We start from the raw sequence: 15,269 nt of genomic DNA, 5'->3' as shown, positions 1-15,269 counted from the left end.
TTGTGATCTATATTTGATAATACATGTTTATTAGCTTGCTTATCTAAGTAATCCTTTCCAACTTTTACAAAATTGAATTAGTTGTATTCAACAAACAAAATATACAACACATTTCACACAACAAGTAGTTTATCTATATCAAAGCAATAACTAATTTTAGATTAAAAGATAAAAATTTATAAAACATAATATTTTTCATAGATTAAAAGAACCATTGCATCAAACAATTTAACAACCGACACACTCTAATTAAAAATGAAAATGATGACTTTAATGAAAAACGTTGATGAAATTTTATTTCAAAACCAGAATAAAGTAATTTTACATTTAACCCAAAACAATATTTTATACTTAATATAATATTAACCTAAAACAATAACATTTTTTTAATTTTCAACCGAAAACATCATATTTTTACTTTTAACAAAGAAAAAATAGTGTACTTTAATTTTTAGTCGAAATCAGTAACCAACTTAACTTTCATTGATTGATTTGGATTAGTGTAGGCTTTCATCGATTTGGATCAATGTATTCGTCGCTTAATGCGGGTAAACAACTAATATATTAATAAAGAGAGACTCCCTAGCAAGATGCTAGGAAGAACATACAATGAAATAATTTGTTTAAATAATTTAGTTTATTTAAAACTCATTCTTAAAAATTCTTTAAACATCATTCAAACGTTTTCTTTTCGAAGTAGAAAGCGTCAAATTTATTAGACGGTGGCACTAACGTCCGCATGTTCGTAACCCCGTTATCCAATAAAATATAGCCATGTCAGCAAATAGAAAGATGCAAGTGGACCCCACTATCGAACCCTAAAACATTCTCACAAGTTTTCTGACTCTCTCTTAATTAAATAAAATTCATACAAAAGTTAAAAATAACAAATAAAATATATTACGTGAATATTATTTTATTAAACTACAAAAGAAATTTTATATCGAATAAAAATCAATTATTATAATTTACAAACTTTCAAATTTGAAACTAATTTATGGTAAAAAAAAAAAAAAAAAAAAAAAAGTCAAATATTTAATGAGTGGAGTTATTAATGGCAACTTACCTTTGTTAAAATGTAAAATTTAAACCCCGTATTAATTATTCATAAAACCGTTAGAGGTATTATCTTTAGCAACAGACAATTGCCCTAAAAAAATGGAACCATTTTTCTAAAAGTTCCAAAATAAAGAAAAATAAAACCCACCGAATTTTTATTTTTTATTTTCAAAAAGAAAAAGAAAATAATTTCTCCCCATTATCTTGTCTTTATATTGAGAGCTCTGTTCTATAAAAGACTCAACACCCTTCTCTCTCCAAACTCCCCCCCACAAGATTTTACTTTCTTTTCACACAATCACCACGGAAGAAAGAAAGAACAAGACAAAAAAAAAAATGGAAGAATTTTCATCATTATGGAGTTATCAAGAGGTGGGTTATGATTCATCATTCATTCTTTGTTTGATGTTTAGTTCTTGCGTATATACCGTTGTTTTTCGCGATAAATACTGGTTTTTCCGCCATTGTTGAGTTTACTGACTACAAATTGAGCTCAAAATCCGACGTTTCACTTCTGGGGTTTAACCAATTTGTGGATTACTTGCATTGATTATCAATTTAATTGAATTTTGAAATGGGCGTTTCGTTAATTAGTGAGTTATTTCAATGGGTTTTTTTTAAGATGATGATTCTCTCTTCAGATTCTGATTAAACCAAATTAAATTCAGATTTCAAGGTGTCTCTTCTCGGTTTTTTGACAATATGTTAATTTATTGTGTTTCTGGTTCATTTCGATTCCCTTTTGAAGTAAATTTTGGTCAATTTAATTGTCTTTCGATGACTTTTGGAGTAAATTTTGGTCAAATCAATAGAATTTAGTCGCTCCATGTTCTTCATATACCCTGTGAAACGATTTTACACAACATAAAGGACATTTTTCTTTAGATTCTTCTTGAAATTCTCAATTCTGAGATCCCTGTGGATTTTTGGTCACATTAGTGTCATTTAATTGTATTCATATAAGTTTGATTGCATGCTCTGTTTATTAGAAACATTCATGCAATAATTATTTGTACGATATATATTTGCATCACTCTGTACATTTTTACTGTCAATTTCTGATTTCCTTTTATGAATTTGGGTATATATTTATTTACGGTCCTTTTTTGGTTATAAAAAAGGTGTCTTTTTTGTCCACTTTTTCTTGGCTTTTTGAAAAGTTTTACATTCTCCATCATATTATTTGTTCATGTAGTGATAAAATATGATATATAATCCTTGTGCCAATAGAAGTCTTTGATGTTGATTTCTCTTAACCATTTATTGTTATTAAACACGATAAATATTTTAATAAAAATGTCATTTTTACCACATCAAGATTGTTGGTTGATCGGTATATGGTCTGCCTTTAGGTGTTTATGGGCCCTTGGGATCCGATCATCGGTCCCATTTACCGTATAAAAGTCACTTTTGACTTTTCATACTTTATTTCATTTTGTTCTAATATTGTGTTATCGATTTTATGTGGTAATCTTTAAACAATATTTGAATTTGACTAATTGTTATCTTGAAATCTTGAAATTGCAGAACATCGATGAACTTAAACAAAAACTTATGTACACGACACTTGAATTAGAAGCAGTAAAAGCCGAAACCGATGAAAAAATGAAAAGAAACACGGAATCGATGAAACAAGTGTTACAACTTTTAAAGATTGCTTATCAAGAAAGAGATGAAGCAAAAGATCAACTTCAAAAGCTAATAATCAAGATTATGCCAACAAATGACCAACAAATCTTCAATCCCACAAACCCTTCAATCCCTAATTGTTTCATGAACGAACAAATTCAACATCATCAAGGTCCATTGATGATACCCGCAAAAGCAAATTCAAGTATCACCGAATCAAATAGCCTCTCGGATGCATACAATCATAGCTCATCTCCCGTTGACTCTTTTTTTGACCCAATTCGATCTCCCGAGTTTTCTAATATCAATGTTGAAACCCCATTTGTTCAAGATTATAACGTACCAAAAGTGGATCAAGCTACTTTGATGATGGAGGGGATGATTAGAGGCAAGAGTTTGCCGCAAAAAGGGAACTTACTCCAAACAGTGTTGGAAGCGGGCCCGCTTCTGCAGACACTGCTTGTAGCGGGCCCGCTTCCTAGGTGGCGGAATCCGCCACCCTTGCAAGCTTTCCACATCCCACCAATGATGGCTTCATCGGATCATATTCCTACAACTCAAAAACAGGATGTGGGGAGCCCTTTTAAGGTATTGATGAAACAATCGCAACCGTATGCTGAGATGGGGTGCGGGAGTTCTTCTCAGATGATGGCGGTTTCCGGTGGTGGTGGTGGTGGCGGCAACGGTGGTGGTGGTGGTGTTTTGAGTTTTGGTGATGTTAATTTTGGTAGTAATTTTCAAGGGAGTATGATAGGTTGCCCTGGTGCTAGTAGTTTTGGCACAATTGGAAAGAGGCAAAGGTTACATTAAGTTTCCAAATTTTTATTTTTACTTTTTGTAAAGGGTTTTTGATATATAATATGATGGGGTGTATATGGTGAATTGGATATCCTGTTTTTGGAATTTTGATTTCATGAAGCTGATTTTATTATATCGTTTTAGTATAATTTTCATTTATGTCAATTTCATACTTTTTGTCAAGTTGTAACATCATTCGACATGAGAATCTTAAAAACGATCTAAAGATTGTTTCCTGTGTTTTAACAATATAAAATCTCACTGGAAATTGTATGATTGAAGGGTCATCAAGAAATCTAGGGTTTGGAAAAGATTACATTCATTCTTTGTTATTTTATAAGTGTCAAAAATGGCACCAAACAAATCACCTTTCAAGAAGAGTCACAAAATGGGTCGGATTTCGGTTAGCCAATAACTTAAATTATCTCGTATACTTTTTTTGTATAAATATATCAATTTGAATAGTATTGTAGATACATGTGTGTGAAATTCAAAATCATATCGGATTATCTCGTATACTTTTTTGTACAAATATATCAATTTGAATAGTATTGTGGATACATGTGTGTGAAATTCGAAATCATATTTGATTATAGTCCGAACAAAATGGTAGTCAGCTTCATAACTTCGTATCTGACACATCTGATGAGTCATTTTTATATGCTTTCGGACTAATTAAAGGGATATCAGATCCATATATATGACCCATCTTTGTTCTTTTTGTTTCAAAGTACCTCCTATTTTCATCTGTAATCGGTGTCAATACCGGAACTCGACCAACAATTGCCAAACCGTAACCCTTGAGTCCGGTAAACTTGGCCGGATTATTAGTCATTAGTTGCATTGTTTGAACTCCAATGTCCCTTAACATCTACAAAAAAAAAAATAAACAATTATAATCATTATGCAATACAACACAATAGATTTGTATCAGGCACACATATGTCTCACAAACATATTGTGCCTAACACGTAATACATATCAAACATATCGTGTCTATTTGGACATAATATGTGTGATATGTAACAGACACATTATAACATTTACAATGTGTCTAATATATTTCACACCCATCAGAGAGTTTAACCACCTGAGCGCCGATTCCGTATTCTCGTGCATCGGGAGCAAAACCGAGCTCGAGATTTGCTTCTACAGTATCATGACCTTGATCTTGCAAATTATATGCTTTTAGCTTATGTCCCAACCCGATACCTCTTCCTTCATGTCCCCGAAGATAAATTAGGGCTCCTCGACCCGATTCCTCAATTATCTGCATGGCCAATTCCAATTGTTTCCCACAATCACACCGACCCGACCCAAATATGTCCCCGGTCAAACATTCGGAGTGAACCCGTACTAACACATTGTGCCCGTTTCCAATGTCTCCCTGTTTATAAAAGATCCAAATCATTAGACCCGAAATTGATTTAGGGTTTTGAAAATTGTTGACTTTTGTACCTTGACTATGGCTATATGCTCTGTTCCATCTAGTTTTGATCGATAACAATAAGCTTCAAACAAACCCCACTTTGTTGGTAGCCTAGAAATCGCAACTCTTTCAACTAATCTTTCCCTCTTCCTTCTATACCTGCAATTCGAATCACATTTACCAATGGATTCAATCAGTCGATAGAATATGAACGATTACCTGATCAAATCGGTGATCAGAACAAGAGGGATGTTGTGATCAAATGCTAGTTTTTGTAAGCGATTCAATTGGGCGATAGAACCATCTTCTGGATTGACGATGGTTGAAAGAACAGAAACTTGATCCAAACCAGCGAGTTTGACAAGATCGACGGACGCCTCCGTGTGCCCGGATCGTCGGAGAACACCGCCGTTTCGGTACTTTAATGGAAACACATGGCCGGGTCTTCTGAAACTTTCAGGGCCGGAGGAACGGGATGCTAAAGCAAGAATCGTTTTTGCTCTATCGGAAGCAGATACTCCGGTTGCTGTGTCGATTGCATCCTTATAAAGAAAGTGAATTGTGAGTAATTTTGGAAATGAACAAGCCACATTGATGTTTCGAAATGGTTATGGAAGAATAGTACAATACCACTGTGATTGTGAATGATGGTGCTGAAGATTTGTGTTCGCTTTCCGGTGACATTAGAGGGAGGTTTAATCTTTCGAGATCGTTAGTTGTCATGCCGACGGAGATGATCCCGGAGCCGTGTCTGATCACGAATCCGATGGTTTCTGGTGTTGCAAATGATGCTGCCAAGACGAAGTTTCCTTCGATATCGCCATTTTCGTCGTCGACAACGATCACAAACTTTTAAAGATTTGATTTCAATAGTAATAAATAAGTTCAAATGTATGATAATCAGAAGTGAGGTGTAATTATGGTGATGAGGATGTTTGTTTACCAACCTTTCCTTCCCGGAGAGTGGTAAGAGCATCCTCGACGGAGGAGAAGCCGTCGGAGGGGCAATCGGGATCACCCTCAGCATCGCTAACAAAGAAATTAACGGTGTCGGGGGTTATCTCAGCATCGACTGTCATAAAAGCGTCTGAAATTTCCGGCGTAGGGAACAGTTCGCCGGCGTCAGACGCTGAAACACCGAAACCCAAACCGTTCTCACTGCCGCCGCCGTCGTTCCCAAGTGCCCAGCAAGTGAAAGTGAGTGTCTTGTGGGCGGAAAGCGGTGGTGGCTTGGGAGGTGCGTAGGTTGATGTGTGTCTTGTGGTGGTGGTGAATGGTGGGAAGAGTGGGTGGTGGAAGATGACGGAATCCATGGTGGTAGGCGATGGAAAGAAGCACCTCTTGTTGTGGATGCGATTTGTAACGTGGCTTTCGTTCTGTTTTTGTTTATCCAAAACAGGGGAATTGCTCTTGAAGTGACACCCGAATTTTAATTATACTATTTGTTAATATCAAATTTTCTTTATCCATATCTATTATTCATAATATTAAGCTATTATTATGTTTTTTTTTTCAAAAAATGGTTTTACGAAGCAAAATGAATAGGCATCAAATAATCGATTATAGTTCTAATATTTAACGTGCGATCAACCTTTGAATAAAATCAAAATATGGTGGTGTTATTTTTTGAAATAAGTTACAAATTATGCTTTTGAAAATTTATTTGATTAGATGAAATGAAAAGAAAATTCAGTAAACAAAAATAATATAATAAAATCACTCATTACATGATTTACATCTAATTTTTGTGCAACGGTAAATTGTAGAAATACCGAAAACGAACAAAAACGTAGTAGTGCTAGCTAAATCCCAGCCCAATAAATATCCTGGTGGGCCTGGTTGAGGCATGGTTTGGTCCAAGCCCAATCCAATTTTTATATTTTTCTTTTTAGCAATTAATCAAAAAAACCAATGTAATAAATAGAGTAAGTTACTAAAATCGTCCCTGTGGTTTGGTCAAAATTGCACGTTTGGTCCTTAATTTTTTTTTGCATTCGGATCGTCCCTGTGGTTTGATGTTGTTGCGTTTTTCGTCCCTGGAGTTTGATTTTGTTGCATTTTTCGTCCCTTACATACATAAAGTTAGGGACCAAATATGCAACTTTTACCAAACCATAGGGACGAAAAACACAACAAAAGCAAACCACATAGACGATCCGAGTGCAAAAAAGACAAAATTGCAAAAATGGTCCCTGTGGTATGCATTTTTTTGGGGTTTTAGTCCAAACCTCGACTTTTTTGGATTGGTGGTCCTTTTGACCATGTTTGCTTGTGGTTTTGGTCCCTCGGAAAACTGAAAAGACTAAAATGTCCTTTCTGATATATTTTTTGTATTTTTTTTGTTTAATTTAAAAGAAAAAGAAAATAAATAACTAATTTGGTCTCTCTCTCTCTCACACACACACACACACATAACACTAAACCCAAATATCCAGCTACTGCTATAGCAAATCTCGATCCCTCCAGTTCGTATCTCACCGGCCGAAGGAAAAGACCGACCAACTTGACACCGACCACCACCTCCCTCCGCCCTCTTCTGTCGAGTCACTCCAGCAATCACCGATGCCACTTTTTCCCTCCTTTGTCTTCGCCGGTAGAAGACCAAACAAAAGCATCAGAGGCTACCGGAGCTCCTCCCTCCGCCACCCACTGCCTCTTTCCCATCGAGAAACACCACCACCACCAACGATGGTGTTGCTGTTGCTGGGACCACCATGAAACCACCTCCCTCCTTGTTTTTTTCTGTTGATCGGAGCAACCCATTGGTAATCGTATTGCTTTTTTGAGAGATGAAGACTGGTAGAGAGACTGGGACAAATCAATTGAAACTTATCCTCCTTCAATTACCCGAACTTGTCGGAAAATAAAATGATTATGTATAATCGATTGAAGCTTCTCTATTATTTCTCAATCATAATCATCAAACCATTTTAATCCACATCTGCAATGTCTGTATTTACCCAAAATCAGAATCGTATCTCTCTATCGATCAAACGCCTCAAATCTCTAACATTTTTCTTCAATTTCACTTCGCCGGCGGCCGACCTCCTTCTTCCAACTTAAGCCGCTGCTAATATCTGCTCTCTTGTAATCTATTTTAGATTTTCTGCATTAATCTTTGTGAGCATATGTATGTATGAACTGATTTCATAATCCAAATTATGATTCTGCCAAATTTCTAAACGTGTTTTCGATTTCTGACTTGATTTCCACCGTATCTCTATCTAGTTCGATTTTAGAAAACCTAATTCAACTTAGTTTGACGAGTTTTGGTGTGTGTTCAATCTCGGGTGTAGTAAATCGTGTTTGTTGCTACAATACCTTCGAAAGGGATCGCAAGCAACATCTTCTTTCTTTCTTCTTTTCCTAATTCGTTATGAAGCATGAAGGAGTCGATTTTTCTGGCGGTTCAAGCCTTCAATCGGGGTTGTGGGGGTTGAGAAGGGTAGCAACAGCCAGAGAGGGTGATGGATCATAAGGAAGAGAGAGAGGGAGAGAGAGAGAGAGAGAGAGAAAGAGAGAGAGAGAGAAAGAGAGAGAGAGAGAGAGAGAGAGAGAGAGAGGTGGGCCCTTTTTATTTTTTTTAATTGTTAAAATAAATAAATAAATATTAAAATTTAAGAATAATGAAAGAAAAAAAATGAAAAATAAATACCCCAAGGGTATTATAGTCATTTCAGTTTTTGGAGGGACCATTTTCACATACAAACCACTCCAAAAGGACTACGAAACCAAAAAAGTCACTGTTTGGACTAAAACCCCAAAATTTTGCATACCACAGGGACCATTTTTGCAATTTTGTCTGAAAAAAAAGTTAGGGACCAAACGTGCAATTTTGACCAAACCACAGGGACGATTTCAGTAATTTACTCTAATAAATAATAACCAATGTTTTAAAAATCGGTTTTTTAGTTGAATCGGTATGGTGATTGGTTCCCGGTTCAACCGGTTCGATCGTCGGGTGAATCGGTTTCTATATTTTTCATGTTTTTTTCTATTTTCCCACACATACATACATATATAAATTATGAATTTGATTTTACAAGTTCAAACATTAAATATATATATATATATATATATATATATATATATATATATATATATATATATATATATATATATATATATATAAATTGTAGATAAATCCAACCACATTAAAATAATATATAACTATAAGTTTTAGTGTTTTACATCAATACATATACATCAAAAAAAAGTATAATACCGAAACAACATATAGTTTTATATGAATACAAATACATCAAAAAAATTTATAAAATTTACCATATGTTTTTATTTAAATAAAACTAAATAGATTTGAAAAAAATCACCAGTAAATTGTTATTTTTCATGTGGTTTTATTAGGTTTAACTGGTTTAACTGGGTTTTTCTAAAAACCGACCGGTTCAATCTGGTTCAGAAATCAATATAAAACCAATGATTGTTGAACCGCTCCCTTTCTCGATTTCCGGTCCAACCGGTTTGACCGGCTGGTTCAAACCGATTTTTAAGACATTGGTAGAATGGTAGGTAATAACCTGATTACATTCCAGCAGCAACAATTTAATTTTATTTCGGCTATTATTTTCCTCGTGGAGATTAACATCATTCGGCGGATGTCAAATAATTTATTTTCAGTTAATAGTTTCCTTATAGATGTTTCCAAAGAAATGAAGGGTTGTAGCGATCAAGTGATTCCCATTTGACCAAATAGCGTTTTAAATAATTTTATATTTTATTTTCAGTTAATAATTTTAGGTTTAAACATGTGCAAACTAAAATTAACAAATTAAAATAATATCGATACTTTAATGATTTTGAAAGTGTTATTAATTTCTTTTGTATATTTTAGATGACTTTGTGTGCAATTTTATAATGGTTTATTCAAATTAATTAAAATGTTTTGTAGATAAGAGTGACGTTCTTCGTGTAGATTAATGAGAAAAATGATTTTATTGTATAATAAAATAAAATAAATAAATAGAATAGAAAACGAAAACACAATTAGGGATGTCAAAAAGTCTCGTGGGATCTCGTTCCCGTGGGGCTCTGTCCCGTTTGGGAGAATTTTTTTCAAAAAAATCGGAGGTGGGGACGGGGGCGGGGCAAGGTTAACTCCCGATTTAATTTCGGGGCAGAGGTCGGGGTAGGCAATTTCATCCCGAAAACCCCATAGGGATCCGGTTAATAAATTACACATATATTTACATATACAAATTATATAAATATGATAAACAAAACCATGATTTTAAGCTTCCAAAATTCATCAAAAAAACATGTTTTTAAGTTGTTAGTATAATGTTTTTAAATGCCATAACTTTTTTATTTTTAATATGTAAAATTATGTTATAAATAATTATTTATTACCTCAAAAATAGCTTCTTTTAGCCTAAATAACAACTTCTTTTAGTCCAAAAAATCAGCCCAAAAGGGGAACGGGGGCGGGGGCGAGAATAATAAAGAGAATTCAAGGGCGGGGACGGGGGTAGGAAGGCTGAACATTCCGGGGGCGGGGGCGGGGACGGGGGAACGGAGAAATTTCGGGGGCGGGGGCGGAGGATGCACTCCCCGTCCGTTTGCCCCCGTTGACATCCCTAAACACAAATAACCATGGAAATGTAATTTTTATATGAAAAAAGTTAAGATATTGTAAGACACATGTATGAACACAAAATAAATTACAAATGAAAATCAAGAATAAAATGTGTTTTGTTATTAATAAGTAAAAGATATTATAAGAAATAAAATTCTACAAGATTGTAACACCCCGATTTTCAGGTATTGATTTAATATAAAGTTTCTTGATTTCAAGGGCTACTCTACGAGTTGGTTGCCCTACTCGTTGAGTAGCAGCGGACTAATCCACGCGTTTTAATGACCTACTCGCCGAGTCAAAGGAGGGACTCGATGAGTAGGAGTTGGCAGATGAAACCCTAAATCCCGGGGTTTTGCACCCTAATTAAAGGATCAACAGTCTCCCTTTATCCCCCTTGCAGTCTTTTGAGAACCAAATAAACCCTAATTCGTGTGTGTGCTTCATTTTGTGTGTTATGAGTTTTGGAAGGTGAATCTTAGTGAGGAAAGCATGGAGAAACAAGTAGCTAGAAGCAAGGAACTTGTGGGGATCAGAAATCTACCTCAGTTGACATCATTTGAAGGTATTAAGTCGTTACCTTTACCTCATTCCTTTCTAGATCTCATTTGGGTGGAGTTTAGGGTTTTTATGGCTTGGTTATGATGATATTGTGGTGTATGAACTAGATCTAAAGTTGCAACTTCAGATCTGGACCCTTCTTGGGTTCTAGGTTCATAAAGTTTCGAGCTTGGTCCTACATGAAGCCTTCCTTGGGTGTAGAACTCCATCATAATCCTAGATTTGTGATTTAGAGCCTTTAGAGCCTTGCATGCACGTAAAGTTTGCAACTTTACGTGATAAACATGTATTGGGAAACTGGATCTACAATATAAAAGCATCTATATGGATAAAGGAGTGAAGGGACTCGGCGAGTCGCAAGGTCGACTCGACGAGTCATATGAAGATGGGCATGAACTCGACGAGTTGATGAACAACTCGGCGAGTCCGTTGAAGATTGCCTTGGACTCAGCGAGTCAGGCGAAGACTCGACGAGTTGGTTAGGGTTTTCATCAACCTTTGGACACGTATAAACTCGACCAGTTATAAGGGAACTCAACGAGTCAACCTAGGATTTCATGACTTCTCAAGAACAGGAAGAACTCGACGAGTCGGGTCAACATCGACTGTTGACTTTGACCTTGACCTAGGGTTGACCAGTTGACCTCTGGGGGTATTTTGGTGATTTGGAGATTTATGGAAAAATGGTTTTATGGTAACTATAGGTGGTGTAGTTCGTGTTGGTGATTCGATAGTTTGATCCTATCATTTTCAGTGCGACATTGTGAGGTGAGTTATCCTCACTATATCAACAGGGTCTAAGGCACCAAGGCTGACCCTTTATATATTGTATATGGATTACGACATGATATGTTTATTGATTACATCATGGTAGTTAGGATGGTAGTATGCTTATGCATAGTGACCTGATTAGGTTAGTGTCCTAGTTATAAGATGATGTTATGTTAGTGACCGGTTAGGTCTGTATCCCGGTTATTGGGATGTTGCTATAATTAGGGATCTGTTAGATCGATTTGACTATTATATGATATGAGCTAGTGTATGTTACTCATGTGCACATGTTTGTTTGATTGGGGGTTGGTTTGAGGCGGCATGCTTTGTGTTGTAGGCCAGCATACCCGAGGAGCGGTCTGGATACGTTGTAGGCCCTGCAAGGCGGTCCAGTCATGCCGAAGGCTCGGGAGCGGTCCAGATAGGTTGTAGGCCCTGTGAGGCGGTCCAGTCAGGCTGAATGCTCATTATGCATGTTGATATGAAATTGTTATTTGTTGTGGTTATTTTGGTATGGAACTAGTATTTTGGGGGAGCGCACTAAGCTTTCGGGCTTACAGTTTCAGTTTATTGTTTCAGGTATATCAGGGGACCGCGGCAAGGCGAAGGCATGATTGTACCGCTCCTCATGATTTGTTTATGTTTCTGGGAAAACTCTTATGTTAGATATTTTGAAAACAACTTTGTAATGATGTTTGGTTTTTAAATATTTTAAAAAAGTTTTAAATTGGCATGAAATTTTTGGGTGTTACTAGTTGGTATCAGAGCCTAGGTTTGAGTGAATTGAAAGAACACTCGTGTGACTCTAGTCTCAAACCAAGGAAAAGATTTTCAAAATGAATTTTCAAATGTTTTTCAAAATAAGTAAACGAGGATGCAGGGTGTACGATCAGCCGGAGCCAGTAAGTGACCCCAAAATACCACACATTTATTTGATTATGTGATATGTTAGAACAACATGCTAGTGCTAGGCTAAGTATCCTCAAGAATTGCATGATAGAATTGCCTGATTACATGATGCCTGGTAGCCTAGGTTTCTCCTTATATGAAATTGACATCATACTATAGTTGCTTAGTGTATGCATCATAGTCATACATAAATAAGATCTTAGAGCCTGAGAATGTTTGGTTTGGTCTTATTTCCTGTTCTTGTTGATGAGGGGCTTAGGGTAGAATCAGGTATTCGAAAGTCTATGGGGTCTAGTGTTATGTATGATCAACATACATTAGTGCTGCAGTGTTGGTGGAAGTTTCATGGATATGTAGGTTGTGAGAGGCTGGGAGGCCAGTTATAAGATAATTAGCATTCCTCGAGGAGTGAGGATTAAGCGCTCGCCATGTTGTGAATTCAGTTACGGCGTTGTGGTGATACTTGAGACAAATATGGATAGGTGTGGAAGGTAGTATGGGCCCATACTACTGAAAGCACATGACCTATACACGTAGCAAGGAAGTTACAGCCCCTAGGGTTTATTCGGGAGTTGGTTTCCAATTATTTTTGTGGATTATCTGATATCTTGTGGTATGTTTCAGTATCGTGATGACGAGACGCTTTGTGACTGGATCCGGTTCAGGATCAGGATCAGGAGACAGAGGCCAGGAGGGGCCGACAGCACCTGAGCCTGTGGTGCAGATGGGTAATGATGAGTTGGATGTCAAGATTTGGGAGATCCTGCATGATGAGGTTGCTGCTTCATTCCGGGTGTAGCTTCCGGAGATATTCAGGTCTATTAAGACCGTCATGGTTGAGTATTTCGACGAGTGATACGCAAACCTTGCGTAGACGGCTGTCGTTGCAGCTGCATCAGCTATAACAGCAGCAGGGGGAGGAAGAGGAGCTACCCGTGGATTCCAGTACAGGGACTTCGATAACACGAATCCCCATACATTTGATGGGATACAGGCCCCCATCAAGGTGATGATGTGGATTTTATATGTGGAGGGGTGTTTCTTTACCTGCTCATGTCCTACTGGCCAAAAGGCCAGGTGTGCTCTGAACCAATTAAGGTCCGGGGCTAAGAACTGGTGGAGATTAGCGACTGGATCGTACAATGATGATTAGAGAGCTGCTATTACTTGTGAGCAGTTCAGGGATATGTTCCGCGCCCGATACATTCTAGAGCGGGAATGGTTGACGCATGAGTTTTTGAGTTTGAGACAGGAGGGGGAGTCGGTGACGGCGATCACCCGCATGTTCACAGAGAGTGTGACGTTCTGCCCGGAGTTTTCTTCTGAGCAGGCTCAGATGACCCGTTATCTAGGCATGCTCAAGACTGACATCCGTCAGTTTGTGTCTACCCAACGATGTGATACTCTTTTGGAGTTGCAGGAGGCCGCTAGGCGGCGTGAAATGGAGATTGAGCTGCAGCTGAGGGAGCAGTGGAAGGCCCCGACGCAGCCGCAGCCGGCGCCTAAGCGGTCTAAGACCGCTGATGCTAGGAGCGGGGGCCAGCAGAGCCGTACTTGTAGAAAGTACGGCAAGAATCATCCTGGAGTTTTTCGGACAGGTAGTGTGTGCCACAAGTGTGGCAAGGATGGACACTATGCTAGGGATTGTCACCAGACAGCCCCTGCATCGAATATGAGGCTATGTTATCATTGTTATCAGGTTGTTCATGTGAAGGCCAACTGTCCACAGGTTGCAGCTAGGCCTGCGCAGGCTCCAACGCCGGCTACATTGAGGATACCAGATGGGAGGCCAATCAAGGCAGAGCCTCCGAAGGCTCAAGGGCGTGCTTTCCATTTGACCGCAAAAGAGGCCAGGGTAGCACCAGATGTGGTTGCTGGTATGTTTCTCCCTTTTATTTTAGTTATTATAATTGTATCATGCTTATCTGTTGTACCTGTGATTAGACACGTTTTTAGTGAAATCTTTGCCTGCCTTGGTTTTATTTGACTCGGGGGCGAGTCAGTCCTTCGTATCCCAGTCATTTAGTAGGGAGTTCAGTGTGCCCGCGGGCGAATTAGAGTGTCCGTTACGAGTCTCTATCGCCAACGAACACGGGGTTTCTGCTTCTTCGGTTTATGGAGGGTGTGAGTTGGGTATTTTCGGGGTGTCCTTTCCAATAGATTTGATTCCGATTCCCATGGGGGAGGTATGTGTGATTGTAGGCATGGATTGGATCAGTCGGTTCGGTGCTATGATTGACTGTGAGGGCCAGCGAGTGGTAGTTCGAACCCCAAGTGGGGGAGAACCGGTGGTATATGGTGAGGGCACCAGAGTGGGATCAAGGGTTTGTTCAGACGCCAGGGCTCGGCAGTGTATTCACCATGGGTGTGCGGGTTATTTAGCGTATGTGGTGGATACGCGGGTCATGGATCAGATTTCAGTTTTAGGGGTTCCAGTGGTTAGGGAATTTGCTGACGTGTTCCTGGAGGAATTTCCAGGGATACCTCCAGAAAGGCAGGTTGAGTTCCGAATTGACTTGG

The 15,269-nt window shown here is 37.9% G+C and overlaps 2 protein-coding genes across 2 annotated transcripts; one reads left to right on the top strand and one right to left on the bottom strand.

The window, feature by feature from the left end:
* The first annotated feature begins 1,309 nt into the window (after positions 1-1,309).
* On the top strand, positions 1,310-3,577 carry LOC144998239 (uncharacterized). Its single transcript, XM_078958049.1, has 2 exons — positions 1,310-1,431; positions 2,587-3,577. Exons 1-2 carry the CDS (start codon positions 1,396-1,398, stop codon positions 3,496-3,498), a joined length of 948 nt encoding a protein of 315 aa, XP_078814175.1. The 5' UTR covers positions 1,310-1,395; the 3' UTR covers positions 3,499-3,577.
* A 389-nt stretch (positions 3,578-3,966) lies between these two features.
* RIBA3 (monofunctional riboflavin biosynthesis protein RIBA 3) lies at positions 3,967-6,333 on the bottom strand. The gene is made up of 6 exons (XM_078996599.1): positions 5,863-6,333; positions 5,546-5,764; positions 5,135-5,457; positions 4,945-5,074; positions 4,577-4,873; positions 3,967-4,357 (listed from the first exon to the last, which is right to left on the bottom strand). Exons 1-6 carry the CDS (start codon positions 6,226-6,228, stop codon positions 4,106-4,108), a joined length of 1,587 nt encoding a protein of 528 aa, XP_078852725.1. The 5' UTR covers positions 6,229-6,333; the 3' UTR covers positions 3,967-4,105.
* Positions 6,334-15,269: the final 8,936 nt, after the last annotated feature.

The sequence above is a fragment of the Lactuca saligna genome, chromosome 5, assembly GCF_052625555.1.
Source record: "Lactuca saligna cultivar CGN05327 chromosome 5, ASM5262555v1, whole genome shotgun sequence".
In the NCBI taxonomy this organism is placed as follows: Eukaryota; Viridiplantae; Streptophyta; class Magnoliopsida; order Asterales; family Asteraceae; genus Lactuca; species Lactuca saligna.
Note: the sequence above shows the minus strand (reverse complement) of the source record. Positions and strands in the feature narration are given on the sequence as shown.